General features: G+C 38.9%; 1 protein-coding gene across 1 annotated transcript in view; it reads left to right on the plus strand.

The window, feature by feature from the left end:
* The first annotated feature begins 457 nt into the window (after positions 1-457).
* The window catches only part of ADGRV1 (adhesion G protein-coupled receptor V1), a 447,886-nt gene continuing 433,131 nt past the window's right edge, over positions 458-15,212 (plus strand). Inside the window, exons 1-2 of the mRNA XM_050943853.1 lie at positions 458-506; positions 14,772-14,956. Coding sequence (XP_050799810.1) covers positions 485-506; positions 14,772-14,956 — 207 coding nt within the window. The 5' untranslated portion in view covers positions 458-484. The remainder of the gene's footprint in view (positions 507-14,771; positions 14,957-15,212) is intronic.

A 15,212-nucleotide genomic window follows, 5' to 3' on the forward strand; every position in this document is an offset into this window, starting at 1 on the left:
GGTCTGAAATGCATTAGAGTCCAGAGTTTTTTCTAGTGAAGTAGGAACTGCTATACTGTTTAGAGTGCACAGTTTGAGTGGCAAGATCTTGTACTTCCGCTCCACTCCTGTGTCAGACGTGCTTTTGGTCAGGAAGCGTTTGGTGATGTAGAGATGGCTATGCTTGTTCCCTGTTTAGGCAGTGGCTTACGTGTGATGCAGACAAAAATTGTGGGACCTAGTAGACCCCGCGTTGCCCTTGCCGCCTCCAGGGAAAACAACCGGGCAGCTACGCCGGGCACTGGAAGGGGCTGGCTCTGCTGAAGCTGTTGGCGGGTACAGGGCTCCGCCCCGCCCCCCTCTCTCGTAGAGGGTGGGAAGGCAGCGGGAGGGCGGGGAGTGCGGGACGCGGCGCGGAGAGGAGGGAGAAGTAGGAGCCGGGAGGATGCATAAGGTGCGAGTGACAGTGAGCGCGCGGGCGGCTGGCGGAGTCCACAGGACGCGGATGTCCATGTCCTCCGGTCTAGGTAGGTTTGTTGCCCGTCTCTTCCCAGGGCGAGAGCGGGCCTTGCATTTGGAGCATCTTTCCTCAGCTGCAAAGCTTCCCCCGCTAGCTCTAGAGTTGTGGCAGCAGCACCTGTTGCCGCAGGGAGAAGCTTTTTGGCTGTGGGCTGAGCTGGGCATGGAGCTCGCCCTGCATGGCTGCTGGAGAATATAGTCTGCTGAGGTGTGTAAGTGTCCTGGCGGCTCCTCTTTCTCTTCTCTGGGCTAGAGCAGCTGGAGACAGCAGCGCTTCCAAGGGAGACCCTTGTTCCTGGGAGATCAGAGCAGGCAGAAGAAACTCAGCCTGATAGGTCCCAAGCGCGTGAGCGATTGGTATTTAATACCCTGAAGACCACACAACAAAACATCAGCTTGAGTTTTCAAAGGAGTGACAACACAAAACGGACTGGGGGAACTTCTCCCATATTTGCACTGTGGATAGCTCCGCAAAACAAAGCGGGGAAAAAATAAAACTTGGCCAACGAGCATCCCATCATAGAATTAATTTGCAAATAATAGCAATTAAAATAAATGAAAATGGAATAGTGTAGATGTTTAAAAGGGTTTACTGTTCTACCACTTTTTGATGTTTTGATTTTGTATGAATTATTGCAGAATCCACTCTGGTTAAACCAGATAAACAAACCATATTTCAAATTTAATGGGAACTAAATGTGTCTCCAGTAAATTTACAATATAGATAGATTTGGTGTGGCATGCAAATTATTATTTTGATACACTATTTGAACAGCATCCGAAAGTGTGCTTTGTGCTTCTCATATATATTGTGCACTCATTATAAATACATATCTACTTGGAACTATTCCAGCAGTTAAATGATAGGCATTGAGAAGAAAACATATATTAGTACAGTATAATAGCCAAAGATATATACATCCAGAAAATAGATTACCCCTCTTTTAAACTAAAACAACCTATCCCACAAAAATGTACTCAGTGTTTATCTGCAAACTGAGAGCATTTTTGGGGAGGGGGATCAGTATGGTTTAAATAATACTAAAGATGCAACTGAAAATGTCCAGCTTTCAGAAAATTTAAAGACAAAGCTAACATTCCATACAAGTATGTTTTAAACCACTTCATGAATTAAGGATGAAGTATTAGTCAAAAGCCAGGAAAATTAAGACATTTGTTTCTTTATCCTAATACTATTTAAACACAAAGTTATTGTGTTCTTACATTTTTAAATGGAAGAAATCCATGAAATCATAGTTTGTTTACATCTGAATAAGCATTCTGGCATCAAAAGTGCAGGGTTATCACCTTATAGTTATGGGAGTTGAAGCCTGCTCATACTGAAATCAATGGGAAAACTGCTATTAGCTTTCTGGGTTTAGGGCTGGACTTCTTATCTGGGCTAGCAAAATTATGAGGGCTCAAAAATAATATATTTTGGATATTGAAGAACTGCAAGCAAATGTATGAGCTTGATCCTGAAATCCTAATGCAGATAAAACAGCCATGGAAATGGATGGGAGCTTTAGCGGAATAAAGGTTTCAAAATTGGGCCTAAAATGTGTCCTTTTGTTATTAACGTTTTGTGCTTTTTTAAAGAAAATTAGAAGTCAGCCTAATATAGGAAAGGTTTAAAGCCATATCAGATGCATTGCATCATTTTATTTAAAATAGTGAGGGTCTAGTTTATTTGCTTGAAAGACTCATAGGTTTCCATTAAAAATCCTCTCAAATATAGGACTCAATCTTGTAAATGCTTGCACACTTGAGTAACTTTACTCACACGTGTAAGGCTCACAGGAGGCTTGATCTTGCAAACACTTTTACATATGTTGTACTTTACTCATGTGAGTAATCTGAGTGACTTCAATGGAGCAACTTGCATGAGTAAAGTTAAACAAGTGCAGAAGTGCTGCAATAACTGGCTCATAGATGTTAATGGAATTACTAATATGAGTAAAGTTACTGACATATGTATATTTCTATAGGATCTGGTCCATAAACTGTAAGCCAAGTACGGTAATTTTGAGACAATGTATTGATAACCAAAAAATCACCTTTTGGAGTACTCAACTTCCACCGTTGTCAGAAATTAGAACATGGGTAAAGAATGGGAATTATTATTGCTTATGTATTGTATTTTGAAATATTTGATATCTAACATGAATATAATTTCAATAAATATTTTAAATTTTAAAATGAAAACTTGAAAATGTTTTCATGGTTCAAAGTTCGATAGAGTTGGACCTACTAAACTTGTCTTGAGTACTTTTGAAGATCTCTTAGCCTAAGGTGGTTTTATAGATATTAACAAACTGTGCTATACATTGGATTCTGGCTATTATATTAAATAGAATGTCTAAGATAATTTAACTTCATTTTATTGCTGGATAACACTTCTCTCTCTTATTTGCTCTTCCTGAGTGCCCTTTTAAAATGTGTTCTTAGTATTACTGTCACTGTAAAAATTGCCCTTTTAAGAAATATAAGGAATATTACATCCTAAATATAATTAGGAAGGAGCAAGTATGAATTATTATGTGAAAACTCTTCATATGCATTAACTAGACCCTGAACCTGCATAGACTTAAGCACATGCATCATGTTACACACATGAGTTTTCTTATTGACTGCAGTGGTACTATTCGCTTGCATAAAGTATGTACTTAAGTCTTTGCGGGATCAGACCCTTAGGGTACGTCTACACTACAGGATGAATTCAAATTAGCTAAAACCAATTTTATAAAACAGATATTATAAAGTCGATTGTGCACATCCACACTAGGCACATTAATTGGGTGGTGTGCGTCTGTGGTCCGAGGCTAGCATCGATTTCTGGAGCGGTGCATTGTAGGTAGCTACTGTAAAAGAATGAGGCCAATAACGTCGATTTGCGTCCACAGTAACCCTAAGTCGATATAGTAATATCGATTTTAGCGTTACTCCTCTCGTTTTGTACGAGTACAGAAATCGATTTAAAGAGCCCTTTAAATCGATTTAAAGTGCATAGTAGTGTGGACGGGTACAGCGTTAAATCGATTTAACGCTGTTAAAATCGATTTAACTGCGTAGTGTGGACCAGGCCTAAGATTATAATCACTGTTGAACAGAATACTTCTCCCATCAAAAAAAGCACAGTGTACTAGTTAAGCGTTGCTTGCTATGCATAACACCCTCATTGCCATGTTCATGTTTATAGATCTGATTCTGTGGATTTCAGACATTAACAGAGTTCCAGCAATTCAGAGAAAGTTTGCATTTTATCAAGAGAAGTACGTTAGTTTTTTGAGGGAGAGAGACTGACTTGATGAATAACTGGTCAGTCATACAGCCTAATCCAGGTGGGACAATGTTAACTTTTCACTTTGAAAACTGTGAAGACTTACACAAGAAGTCCTGACTCAAGCAAGTAGTTCTATTGAACTTGAGTAAAGACTTTGTGCATGAATGAGATTTTGCAGGATTGGGCTCATGGGGTTATTAGGAATTGTTAAATGGCTATAGCAAGGGGCTGAGAACTAGAGATGCTGCAGTGTTTCAAATCTTAAAAAACAAAAACAAACTCACAGCCCTAAATACTGACTCATTGCTTGCCTGATTAGTATTTTCTTGAAAACTATTACAATTGTTGTATAACTCACCAAATGTTGCAATTTGTTATAAATACCAATGGTGGTCTTTAGGATAGAATATTGCCGTTGATTTAATCAGGGAAGAAGCTGTTTAAGTTCTTGAATTTATCTGGCAAAATGAAATACAATGAAAGGCACAGTCTGTACACATTTTGAATTTTGTGATAGTGGATTTTTCAATATGTTGACAAGAAAATTCCCTCTAAAATGCCATAGTATGATCTCTTTAAATGTTAAGATATTTTGATATTGTGTCAGTTGTACTTTTCCAAGTTAAAATACAGTTATGTAAATCAGAGTTTGCATTCTTCATTTGCTAGAACAAGAAGCTATTCCTTTCCCCTGTCACTTCTCCAGGCCTCATCCTATATATTTGGAGCTTTGAACTCTTTCAAGCTTTACTTTATTAGGGATTTAACATGGAGTTAATTCAGCCATCTGTTATGGGTTTGGCACACCAACAGATCTGAGGTACTGGGCAGAGGCGAGCTGTAGAAATTTCCCACATTTTTAAAGGTTAGGGAAAGAGCTACCTTTATGAATAGATTTTGTATAATTCTCAGCAAGACAATGGCACAGAAGTGGGGTAAAAAATGTGTGTCATTCTCTGAAGCACAAGGTCCTCTGTCTGTCTTTAGCTTTGCTGAAAAGCAATTAGCATTTCAGCCAGCCAATTTGGTTACATGCACTGAAGTACTTGGGTTTGTAATTTGCTGCTCTCGGCTTGGTGCTGTTGAGAACTTGCCCCGTGTAATCCTCTCAAAGTACCTTTCTTTCCAGCCTAGTTATTGTTGCTGGTCTTAAATAACTACGCAACAAAGAGATTTTCTTGTCTTGAGCTACAGGGTGCTATGGGGCAGGAAAATTAAATACCCAGCTAATAAGGGAATTATTATAATTATTAAATAGTCATTATTAAATTGTGGCACAGGTTAAAAGCTTTAGAAAAGTTTTTAAGAAAACCCAAACCACTTAACAAAGATAATATGATGAGTCTTTGAACCCAGACAGCTTTTGCTTTCAGAGCTCCCTTCAGTACACAGCACTTTATCATTTGTATGATTTAAAAACAGATTGCAGAGATGTAAGGGATTAATTCATAGTATAGATTGGAGAGGAGGCCTTGTATTACATCAATTCCAAAATGATGCAAATGGAATTTTTTCTTCTATGGAGATGTATTGTTTTGGGGCCTTTGTAAAAGACAGATCTATAGAAAAAATCCTCTTCTTTGCTTCCCTGTAATAACGAAATATATTTAATCAAATAATTGATGCACATATTGATATATTTCTGTAATTTGGTATAAATATTCAGTACAAGTTTTAATATTTAAGAATATATTTTTGTGATGAATGATTTATTTTTATGATTAGGTAACACATTAATTTGCTGTGTAGCTCATACGTGCTTATTCCCTTGCAAGGAACCACAATACATAGCAATAATTCTTTTGTCAGTTCACTTGAAATAATACTCTTTAATCCCTGTCAAGAGGCTATAATTCACATCTGTTCACCTTACAAATCATTTTTTCTATAAAATTATTATGTAAGAAGCAATAGTCAAGGTTGTTTGTTTTTATTTTTCAAAGCATTCCAGCATGAGAGATAAATTAATGAATATGCACTAAAGTATCCAGTAATATGTTATGCGTGCGATATATGGCTCAGCCAGGCAAACAGTAATTAGAGGGATAAATTTTGTCCTCACATTCACACTTCATATTTTAAAAATGTGGTAAGTTTAACTTTTGAGAGGGTAACAGATACCTCCAAATTCAAGGTACAAATGGAAATTATTCTGAAGTCCAAGGGCCAGATCTTCAGCTCGTGTAAAATGGCATAGCTCCATTGAATCCAATGGAATGATATCAGTTTACACCAGCTTAGCTTCTGGCCCCGGTATTTAAGGGCCTGATTCTGGGATGTGGTGAGCACCTGCAGTTCCTTCTATAATTGATGGCAGCTGTGGGTCACCATCTGTAATGACAAGTATCTTTTTGGTCAACTGTGTAAGAAGCCATGTGAGAGAGATACAACAGAATAGAAACTGGCTAAGTGTGAGGGGTGGCGGTTGCATGTTTTATGGGAGATAGGAGGCCTCTCGGGGTATGTCTACACTGGAGTTAGATACCCACGGCTGGCCCATGCTAGCTGACTCAAGCTCGTGGATCTTGGGCTAGGGCTGTTTAACTGTGGTGTAGTTAGGGCTTGGGCTGCAGCCCAAGCTCTGTGACCCTCCAACCACACAGGGTTATAAAGCCCGGGCTCCAGCCCAAGCCCGAATGTCTACACTATGGTTAAATAGCCTCTTCTCCTGAGCCCTGCAAGCGCAAGTCAGTTGGCATGGGCCAGCCAGTGGTTGTTAATTGCAGTGTAAACATAGTCTCAGTTAAGTGAAAAGCATATCCATCCCACTTCTTTTGAGAGGTAGAATGCCACCTATATTGTGTCATGCGTGAGTGGCTCTGACCTTGCAAACCCTTGTGTGAATAATTCTGACTTCAATGTGAATACTTGTGTGAAACAGGATTATTTGCATGAGAGTAAGGGTTTGTTAAAATGGGATCCTTCTATGGGACTTTCCTTTCGCTTCAGTGATAGTTATGTGCATGCCAAAAATAATACAAGCTGTATTGCCAATTGTTGCAATACTATAGTATATTTATCTGGTACAGTATATGGTATTACTGGGCTTTGGATATAGCTACACATGGACAAATTCTGATCTCACTTGCTTCAGTGTAGATCAGGAGTAGATCAGTTGAAATCATTGGAGTTGTACTGGTGTAAATTTAGTGCAAATGAATTAGAATCAAATCCATAATATGTTGATAAAAGAATGTTGTCTTAGCAGATTTCAGCCAAAGTTTGATGGTTTATTACACAGGATCAGATTCTGATCTCTGCTGTAAATATGGATTAACTCCAGTTGGGTAAATACTATTGGAATTACTCTGGATTACTTTGCATAACTGAGATCAGAATCTGGCCCTTAATGCTAATCATAATTATTATGGTTCAGTGGGATGCCCAGTAAGGCTATGATCAGGAAGTCTATTCAGAACAGGTTGTAAGGTATCCACAAATGTTTGTTATTAAAGACCTATACTCTATATGAACAATTTTCTTGCCTGCTTGCCATTGGCAAGGCAAAGAGCTCAATATGTGAGTTTAACACCTGATAATTTGGCACTTCATTCTGTGCTCTGCCTGAAGAAAATGGGTAGAGCAGGTAAGTTAAACCTTGCAGAACACTGAGGTCTACCTGATTTTTAAGACAGCTCATTTCTCCTGAGATCATTATAAACTTGAGAAATACTAAGAGCACACGAAAGGAACATCCATCTCCTTTTGAGAGGATGAAGAGAAAAGCCACTGGAAAGTACAGAAGGAGAGTATGAATTGCAATGGTCCCACTTCCGTCACCTGGACAAAGGAGCAGAAGGAAGAGAAGATGGCATTCACCTCTCTCCCATTAGCTTCAAGGAAGAGGCTCGGATGCTTTGGGCTTCCCATCAGGGTTCTACCTCTAGATTCAGCTGGGAGACCTCACCATCTTTAGTATAGTTTCTTGGCTGGTACAATAGATTTAGTTTGCTGTCTAAGAGTTAGCTTTCTGGCTAGTAGGTATGAATGTCATGAAAGGTTGCTCAAACTTCTTTCCTCAGGACAATATTTATACAATGAAGGTTGAGTGTTCTCTTCAAGGGGACTTAATTGAGAGAAAGAGGTTTTTCATAGAGAGATACTTTCAGGTACATTAAACTAGCTGTTGCTCCATTCTCAGTGCTACATGTCAAGTTAGTGAATTTTCATAAAGTTTTAAAGAGGCCTGCAGCTGTGGTAAAAAGCTGTTGTTCAGGAGAATAATTGCCTAATATTTGTGTAATTAAAAATAATCTCCTTCAAATGCAAATATACCCTCCTGGAAACTGAAATGAGAGCTTGCTTGTGCTCCATCATGGCAGCAGTACTTAGTGGGCAGAATGAAGCTACTGAGTTGGGAGTTTTGGGACAGTGGAAGCCAGCTGAGAGCTCCCTGCAGTTGGCAGCGTGTATGTTATATGTGGGAGCTAAGTCAAGTATTTCCCAATATTTTGCATTAAACGGGAGAACAGACACCTGTGAGTGATGCTCCCTGCAGCAAAGAGGGAAGGAGGGTCGGCATTCTGAGACAGAAGCTGGGGGCAGGGCCCCCAAATAATATGCATGGAAAAACTGGGATACTAACAGTCTCCCACAAAATGTCACATCCACCAGAGTAGTCCAGATGGGGAAGAGGGGAGCAAAGAGACAAGCAACCAGCCTGGCTTCTTGGGCTTTTATAAATCTCCTGCTTCCTCCATTTTGCAGTACGTAGAGGCATCAGGCTTCTCTCGCTGGAGTAGGCTGTCATTCTGCAGTAGTGACATGGAAGCACTGTCTGGCCAGCGCTCTCCCATCAAAGTAAGGGATTTATTTCTCCACCCCCCAACTCCACGGGGGAGAGAGGCTGGGGCAATACACACTATTCAAATGCCACGTTTTGCTGGCACACAAATTGTGTCCTTTGAAAATTTGATCCTTAATATTGACAGCTGAGCTACTGAAGCTGTGAGGTGAAAAAGAGAAATGTTCCAATAAGCCTTAAATACAGAAACTCCTTCACTGTTATTTTGTGATCATTACTGGCCACATAGGAAGCTCTGAATCTTAATGAACTGATGATATTACAGTTCATATGATTTTATAATATTATGCTTCCTAATTTTTATAAAGTTCAATGCTGTAAACCAGGAGTTCTTTTTGTATCTCTACAACATATACAGCAAAGGTGGTGACATTGTAGACCTTCCTGCACTGTTCCAACCTAGTGTGCTTCAGCCATCCTTTGGAGAAACTGCCTGTAAAGATGAAAGAGCAGTTCTGACTCCATGCTGATTCAGGAAGAGATCCTGCAGGGTGTACAGTGGAACAGACCCAGTTGAGGATGGGGTACTGTCTGTCAGCCCGAGATGGCCATCATGCTGCTCACACTGCAGAGTTGCAGACATGCCATTATTTTGAGGTTCTGCTTGGCTGAGTGTATAATAATTGAGGGGAGATAATGGGGACAGATAGGAAGGCATGTGGTAGATGCTATACCTACCTTGATGTGCTATACCTATACACCTTAGTAACCCTGAGTACAATGTGAAGGTAAGCAATACAAAATAGTCACAGATCTGAAGAGATCACTCCACTCTAAAACATTTGTCCATTTCCCCCACCATCTTCCCCTCACCATCAGCTATGCTAGGTCCGATAGTTAGTCTTGGCTCCAGATGCTTATCTCCTTTTGCTTCCCCCATTAGTGATCTCTTCTCTCCTCTTGCCCTTCTCTCTTCCTACTTTGCTATCTTGCACTGTCCTTCTCCTTTAATGTCAGATTATGACCTGTCTACTGCCTTTTCAAGTGCAAATCCTTTCACTGCTGTTTCCTATCCTAGGTTGATCCTTTTTTGCAGACTGAGTGTGTGCCACCATCCAGAGAAAGTGGGTGGTGCCTTCCATTTTATAGGCTTTTGATTATTGAATGTAAAAGTCAGAGTATAAAAATCTGTGGAAAAGACCTTCTAAAATTAAATTAAAAAAAAACCCTAAATTTATTTTGTTGGTTTGGTGGTTGGCAGAAATTCAACATCATAATGCTTGAACATAAAGCAATCTTCACTGTCCTCACCAGGGTCGGCTCCAGGCCCCAGCACGCCAAGCGCGTGCTTGGGGCGGCGTGCCACGGAGGGTGCTCTGCCAGTCGCCGGGAGGGCAGCAGGCAGGGTGCCTTCGGCGGCATGTCTGTGGAGGGTCCACTGGTCCATGCGGGAGGCACGCCTGCGGGAGGTCCACCGGAGCTAGCGACCGGCAGAGCGCCCCCTGCGGCATGACACTGTGCTTGGGGCGGCGAAATGTCTAGAGCGCCCCTGGTCCTCACCCCTTGATCTGCACATTTACTTCAGTGGAATTGCTCACAATTTATAGAAATAAGTCTATTCAAGTAAGTCTTTGTGATATCAGGGCCCAGAAGCAAAACTCAGCATAACTGAAGTCCAGTCTTAGAATAATTTGCTATGATCTTAGAAACTTAGGTGCAAAAGTGGGCAATATTTTCTTCTGAAAGGTTATGAATAATGTGTGAGAAAAAGAAACCACAGAGAAAATAATGGTACAAAGTATCAGAAAAGCTTGTATGCTTTTGGGGCATCTGGCTTGCACGTCTTTGAAGTGAAAACCACATCATCCACCTGTTATTCGACTATGGAATCTCCTAAGGCAGCAAAGACATTGTGAAGTGTGGTAGTTTAAAACCAGTGTGTGGCATTCTTTCAATTTATTGAATGAAATGCATACCACAGACTGCATTAATGCTTTTTTTGTAACATGCTGTTTGGTGACAGTCAACATGGATTGACAGAGGGAGCAGAACAGCGGTGATATGGTCTCTGACTTATTTGTGATTTGTGACGTTTTAGAAAATATTGTATAGGATCAGTAAGTAATCTTACCTGTTCTATACTGGGAGTTTGCTCTTTCTGTAGAAACATAAATGTGCTCCAGAAAATGCTATATTTAGCCAAGAACCTGTATGTTACCTGCTAAGTAGCATTACTTGTTTAAAAATTCTTTGATTTTTAAATTGAATGTCTAACAAGGGTGTAATTTTGGGATTTACAGCATCCTTCACTGTCTTTAAAAGTCTGTTATTTTCTTTTGGGAGCTAGTTTTTTATATTCTTGATTATATAAACCCTTAGAATAAACCCATTAATTTTTAGGATCCAGAATTGCGTTTAACATCATTTGAAGCTACTATTGACACTCTAAATCTCTATTTGCTATGGCTCTATCCAGCCCAAATTGACCTACACAGCTGTTCGCCCATTGAGTTTCTATTTGACTTCCGAGGCTACAGAGTCAAAAAGGCTGTTTAGACCCTTTTTTCTTAAAGATTTGTTATATTCCCCCTCACACTCAATAGCAGTTGTGGCAACATGTTACATATTTATGTGATTTTAATCTTGTCTTGAAATTTCTTCTCACTCAGTCCTCTCAAAAGCAGTACTCCTATTAAAGGATTCGAGGTGGCAGAGTTGGACCCAATAAACATTAGTAATTTAGCAGCATTGCAGGTTGGAATGTATTATATACTAAAAGTTTAGTATTTTTACTGTGGAAAAACTACTGTAAATTTCAATATAAATATGAAATGTCAAAGATAAAATTACCAATATTAATATGGTACAATAGGTAAAAAAAGATGTATAATTCTTGTCTCAGAAAAAAATAATTTAGGCCCCATCCTGCCAAGATACTTGTTGAATTTGATACAATATGAGTAGTATGGGACCACTCACAGTGTGTGTACTTCAGCACATGTGTAAATCTTTGCAGGATCGGAGGAATCAGTATATAAATCATGACTAGTATTTTATAAGGTAAAATATTGTGAGCTATACCTGCTCCTTGGATAATATTTTGATTCCCATGAGCTGAACTCTTCAAGTCTTGATTTACATTACTTTTACTAACTGTAATATTTTAAAGTTGGTTTAATATGCACAGAGATAAAAGTCATTTTTGGCTGGTTGCACATAGTAAATCATAGTTCAGATAATTTAATGAGGAAGAATTTCACCTGCTGAATAATTGATGGCATGATTACGAAACCTCTCTTGTTCCACAGGAGTAATCCTATAGTTTTAGAATGTCCCCTAGTAGAGGTAATAGAATTCAAGTAATTCTAAACTTGATAACCTTGCCCCCTAAGGATCATATTTTCAGTATTGTTTACTTGCAGCACACACCGTGGGAAGCTACTTGCTAAGCCTATGACAAGGTAACAGCTGAAGCGAAAAGGTCAACAAACTCTTCAGTTTCATATAGATGATGCCTGCATTTGCAGACTATGTAATTGTCTCAAAGTTTACAAAGGTTACAGCGATTATTCACATTCAAGCTGTAATATAGGCACTCAAAATAACATTTATACTCTGGAGAGCAATTTAGGGTAGAGACCAATACACACCACTTGTAGGTTAGCTTTCTTATGTCTCAGTCCTGTGAGGTGCCTAGAACCTTCCATTCCAATTGAAATGGCAGGATTGGGTTTTCATTCATAATCTTTATTTTTTTGCTCTGTCCTTTTTGTCCTCAATTATTTTGTTTTTGTTTTTTTGCATCAGACCATTTCATAGTTGAATTGATAGGTATTAATAGGTGACTAATGTGGGTCACCCTACAGAGTCACTGTAATTTAGGAATTGCCTTCCTTCATCTGACCAGTTGTCTATCTAATCCAGCATTCTGTCCCTGACTGTGTTCAATACAGGCAAAGATGCAAGAAACCCTGTACTAGGCAGTTATGGGGTAACCTGCCCATAGGGGAAGTTTTAACCTAATTCCCATTGGTTAGGGCTTTATTATTATATCCCTTCCAAAACTTAAGTTTTAATTTAGTTTGAAATCATATTGCTGTAACTCTGGATCCCGTAAGTTGTGAGTTGTTTGTTCAATGAGTGTTATCATGTCTCTTTAAAGTGGCTCTTTTTCCTTGAAACCTTTTTCCTGTGCTTGGAAAGTTACCTCATAAGGGCAGATTGTGACAGGCCCTTGTACAGGTATGCAGAGAGGAGGGAGTGTATGAAGAACCTCCCTTCTTGTTGCATGCCCCATGCAAGGGTTGTAACAATTGTAGACCTCAAGCTTGAGGGGAATTCATTCACTGCTCCCTTCATGCAGACATGGTGGTGTACATACTTGAAAGAGGTTGAGGAAGAGTGGAGTGGAGCAGTTGGGGTCACTGGCCAGTCCATATTGTAGATAATATTGAAACTTGGGGGAACTGATCCTGAAAGCCTTTTATATGCGGAACTCTCATTTTAAATCCGTGGGAGTTCTGCAGATAGAAGGTTTGTGGGATTGTACTCATGGTAATTAAGATTCAGTTTATGGTGGAGTGAAATTCCTCAAGCAAAAAAATATTTTATTGGATGACATTCTTATCAGAAATAATGAAACATTTCAAATGGGTTGTAAAATTAATCATTTGTTTCACCAGAATGATGACTGTTCCGTCACTGATTTTGTCTTTTGGATAATGTCTGCCTGTGGGTTTTCATTACCCAGCTGTTTCCAAAATGGTGTTTGGTAGAACTGAGTGAATAACTTATTACTAATAATTTAAACAAACAACATTGTCTTTTTTCCCGTTTGTAAATTTTCTGTGATGAGATTGTAATTTTCTTGAGTTTATTTATTGTTCAAAATTATTCAATACATGATTTATTTGAATTATTCTTGGCCTGTAGCTTGTTTATAGTTCATTGTGAATATACAAAGTGCAATATTCATCCTGTTTTGACTGGACACCAGTCACATTGATCCTGCAATAAGTTCTGCATGGGCAGAGCCCTGAGTCTGTGTGAAGCTTCATTTTTTCAGAGATCTGCCTGTGCAGAGTTCATTGCAAGAATAGGGCAATCACATGTTTCTTCTACCTTATTGGATGTGCATAGTTTTTAGAATCACAGGCACTCTTTGAATACATCCTGATTAAAAATTTCACATTCACTTTTCACGAACATTCAAAATGCACTGTCTGTGCCAGTGACCGTTCTTGCCAGAACATTCATTTATTAGAACATGTGTGAATTGCCATTTTACAAGAAAATCTTTAGTACTTTGTGGAGAGAGATCTAAAAGTAAATTTATAACACTGTTTTCATCAGCTGAAGGAACTCTGTCTAAAGAAAATTGTCTCCATTGGGAACCATTCCTGCAACATGTGTTGTACCTCTGGGAAATGCTGAGAACTCTCAACTTCCATTGAATTCACTGGCACTTGAGGGACACTCAACTTGCCACTGTACTTGGCCCTGAGTAAGGGGACTCAAATCAAGCTGAGTCTATCCTAAGAGAAAAGTATACACCCACATGGTAAGGGAGAGTCACAACCCTGAAGAGTTCACAGTCTCATTAAAACATGATGCCACAACTGAGTGTAATAAAAAAAAAATCTGAAAGGAATCTGGGAGAGAGACTGAGAGAAACAGTAATAAAAATAGAGGTCATATATATATACACACACTAAATAGCTTAGAGTACCAGAGATCTGGAAGGCGAATTAAAAAATATACAATAGGAAGTGGAATATATTTTAAACACTTGGAGTCAGTTTTTAGCAGGCAGTATTATCTGTACCTACAAAATGTAGACCCAGCCCTGCACCGAGTTTTGGGCTTGCTCTTTGCAATCTGTACTCAGGCAAAACTGATATTTTGAAGATTTAATAGAGATTTCAGGATTGGGCCCAATGAATGCAAGTAATTTGTCAGACTCTGGCTCTAGGTGAGTGGATCAGATGTGAATACAAAACCCTGCATTTGGTAATTATGTGAATCTTACTGAAAATATGGTCCTTAGGGTTTGTATCATATTTCTCCCTGAAAGGAGAAAATATCCAATTATACATCAAATTGTAATAAAATAAAACAAGTTTAATTAAAAAAAGAAATGAGTAGAATATGACGTGTTGGCTGTAAGTCAGTGATTCATAGAAATTGTTTCCTACATACTAACATCAACTTCTTTTATTCTTAAACTTTTTTATTTTTTTTTTGTAGGTATGCCCTCTGCTTGTTTATTAGTTAACTTTCTTTTAGGATTATTCATCAGCTTCACATCTGGAGAAACAGAAGTAAAGTTTACTGGTCAAACAGAATTTGTAGTTCTTGAAACTAGTACAACAGTTATACGTCTTGTTGTTGAAAGGACAGGAGAGCCAGCTAACATCACAGCAATTGTATCGGTAAGAAAAGGCCAGTTCTCTTTTTAAATGAAATTTGGATATCTGTATGAAATGTTGATTGCTGCTGGTATGTTTTCTTTTTTCTTTTTTTTTTAAACTGGGTCAGTGCAATGGGATGTATAGCTAGGTACCTTTGGGGCTCACTGAGGGAACTGTTTTGAGTCAGAAATACCCAGTTGCTACAAGCAAGGAAATTTCCATTGACTGTGCCAATAGAAATGTTTTCAGGCTACTGATAGCTACTCAGAAAGCCAAC

Source organism: Gopherus flavomarginatus, chromosome 3 (genome assembly GCF_025201925.1).
Source record: "Gopherus flavomarginatus isolate rGopFla2 chromosome 3, rGopFla2.mat.asm, whole genome shotgun sequence".
In the NCBI taxonomy this organism is placed as follows: domain Eukaryota; kingdom Metazoa; phylum Chordata; order Testudines; family Testudinidae; genus Gopherus; species Gopherus flavomarginatus.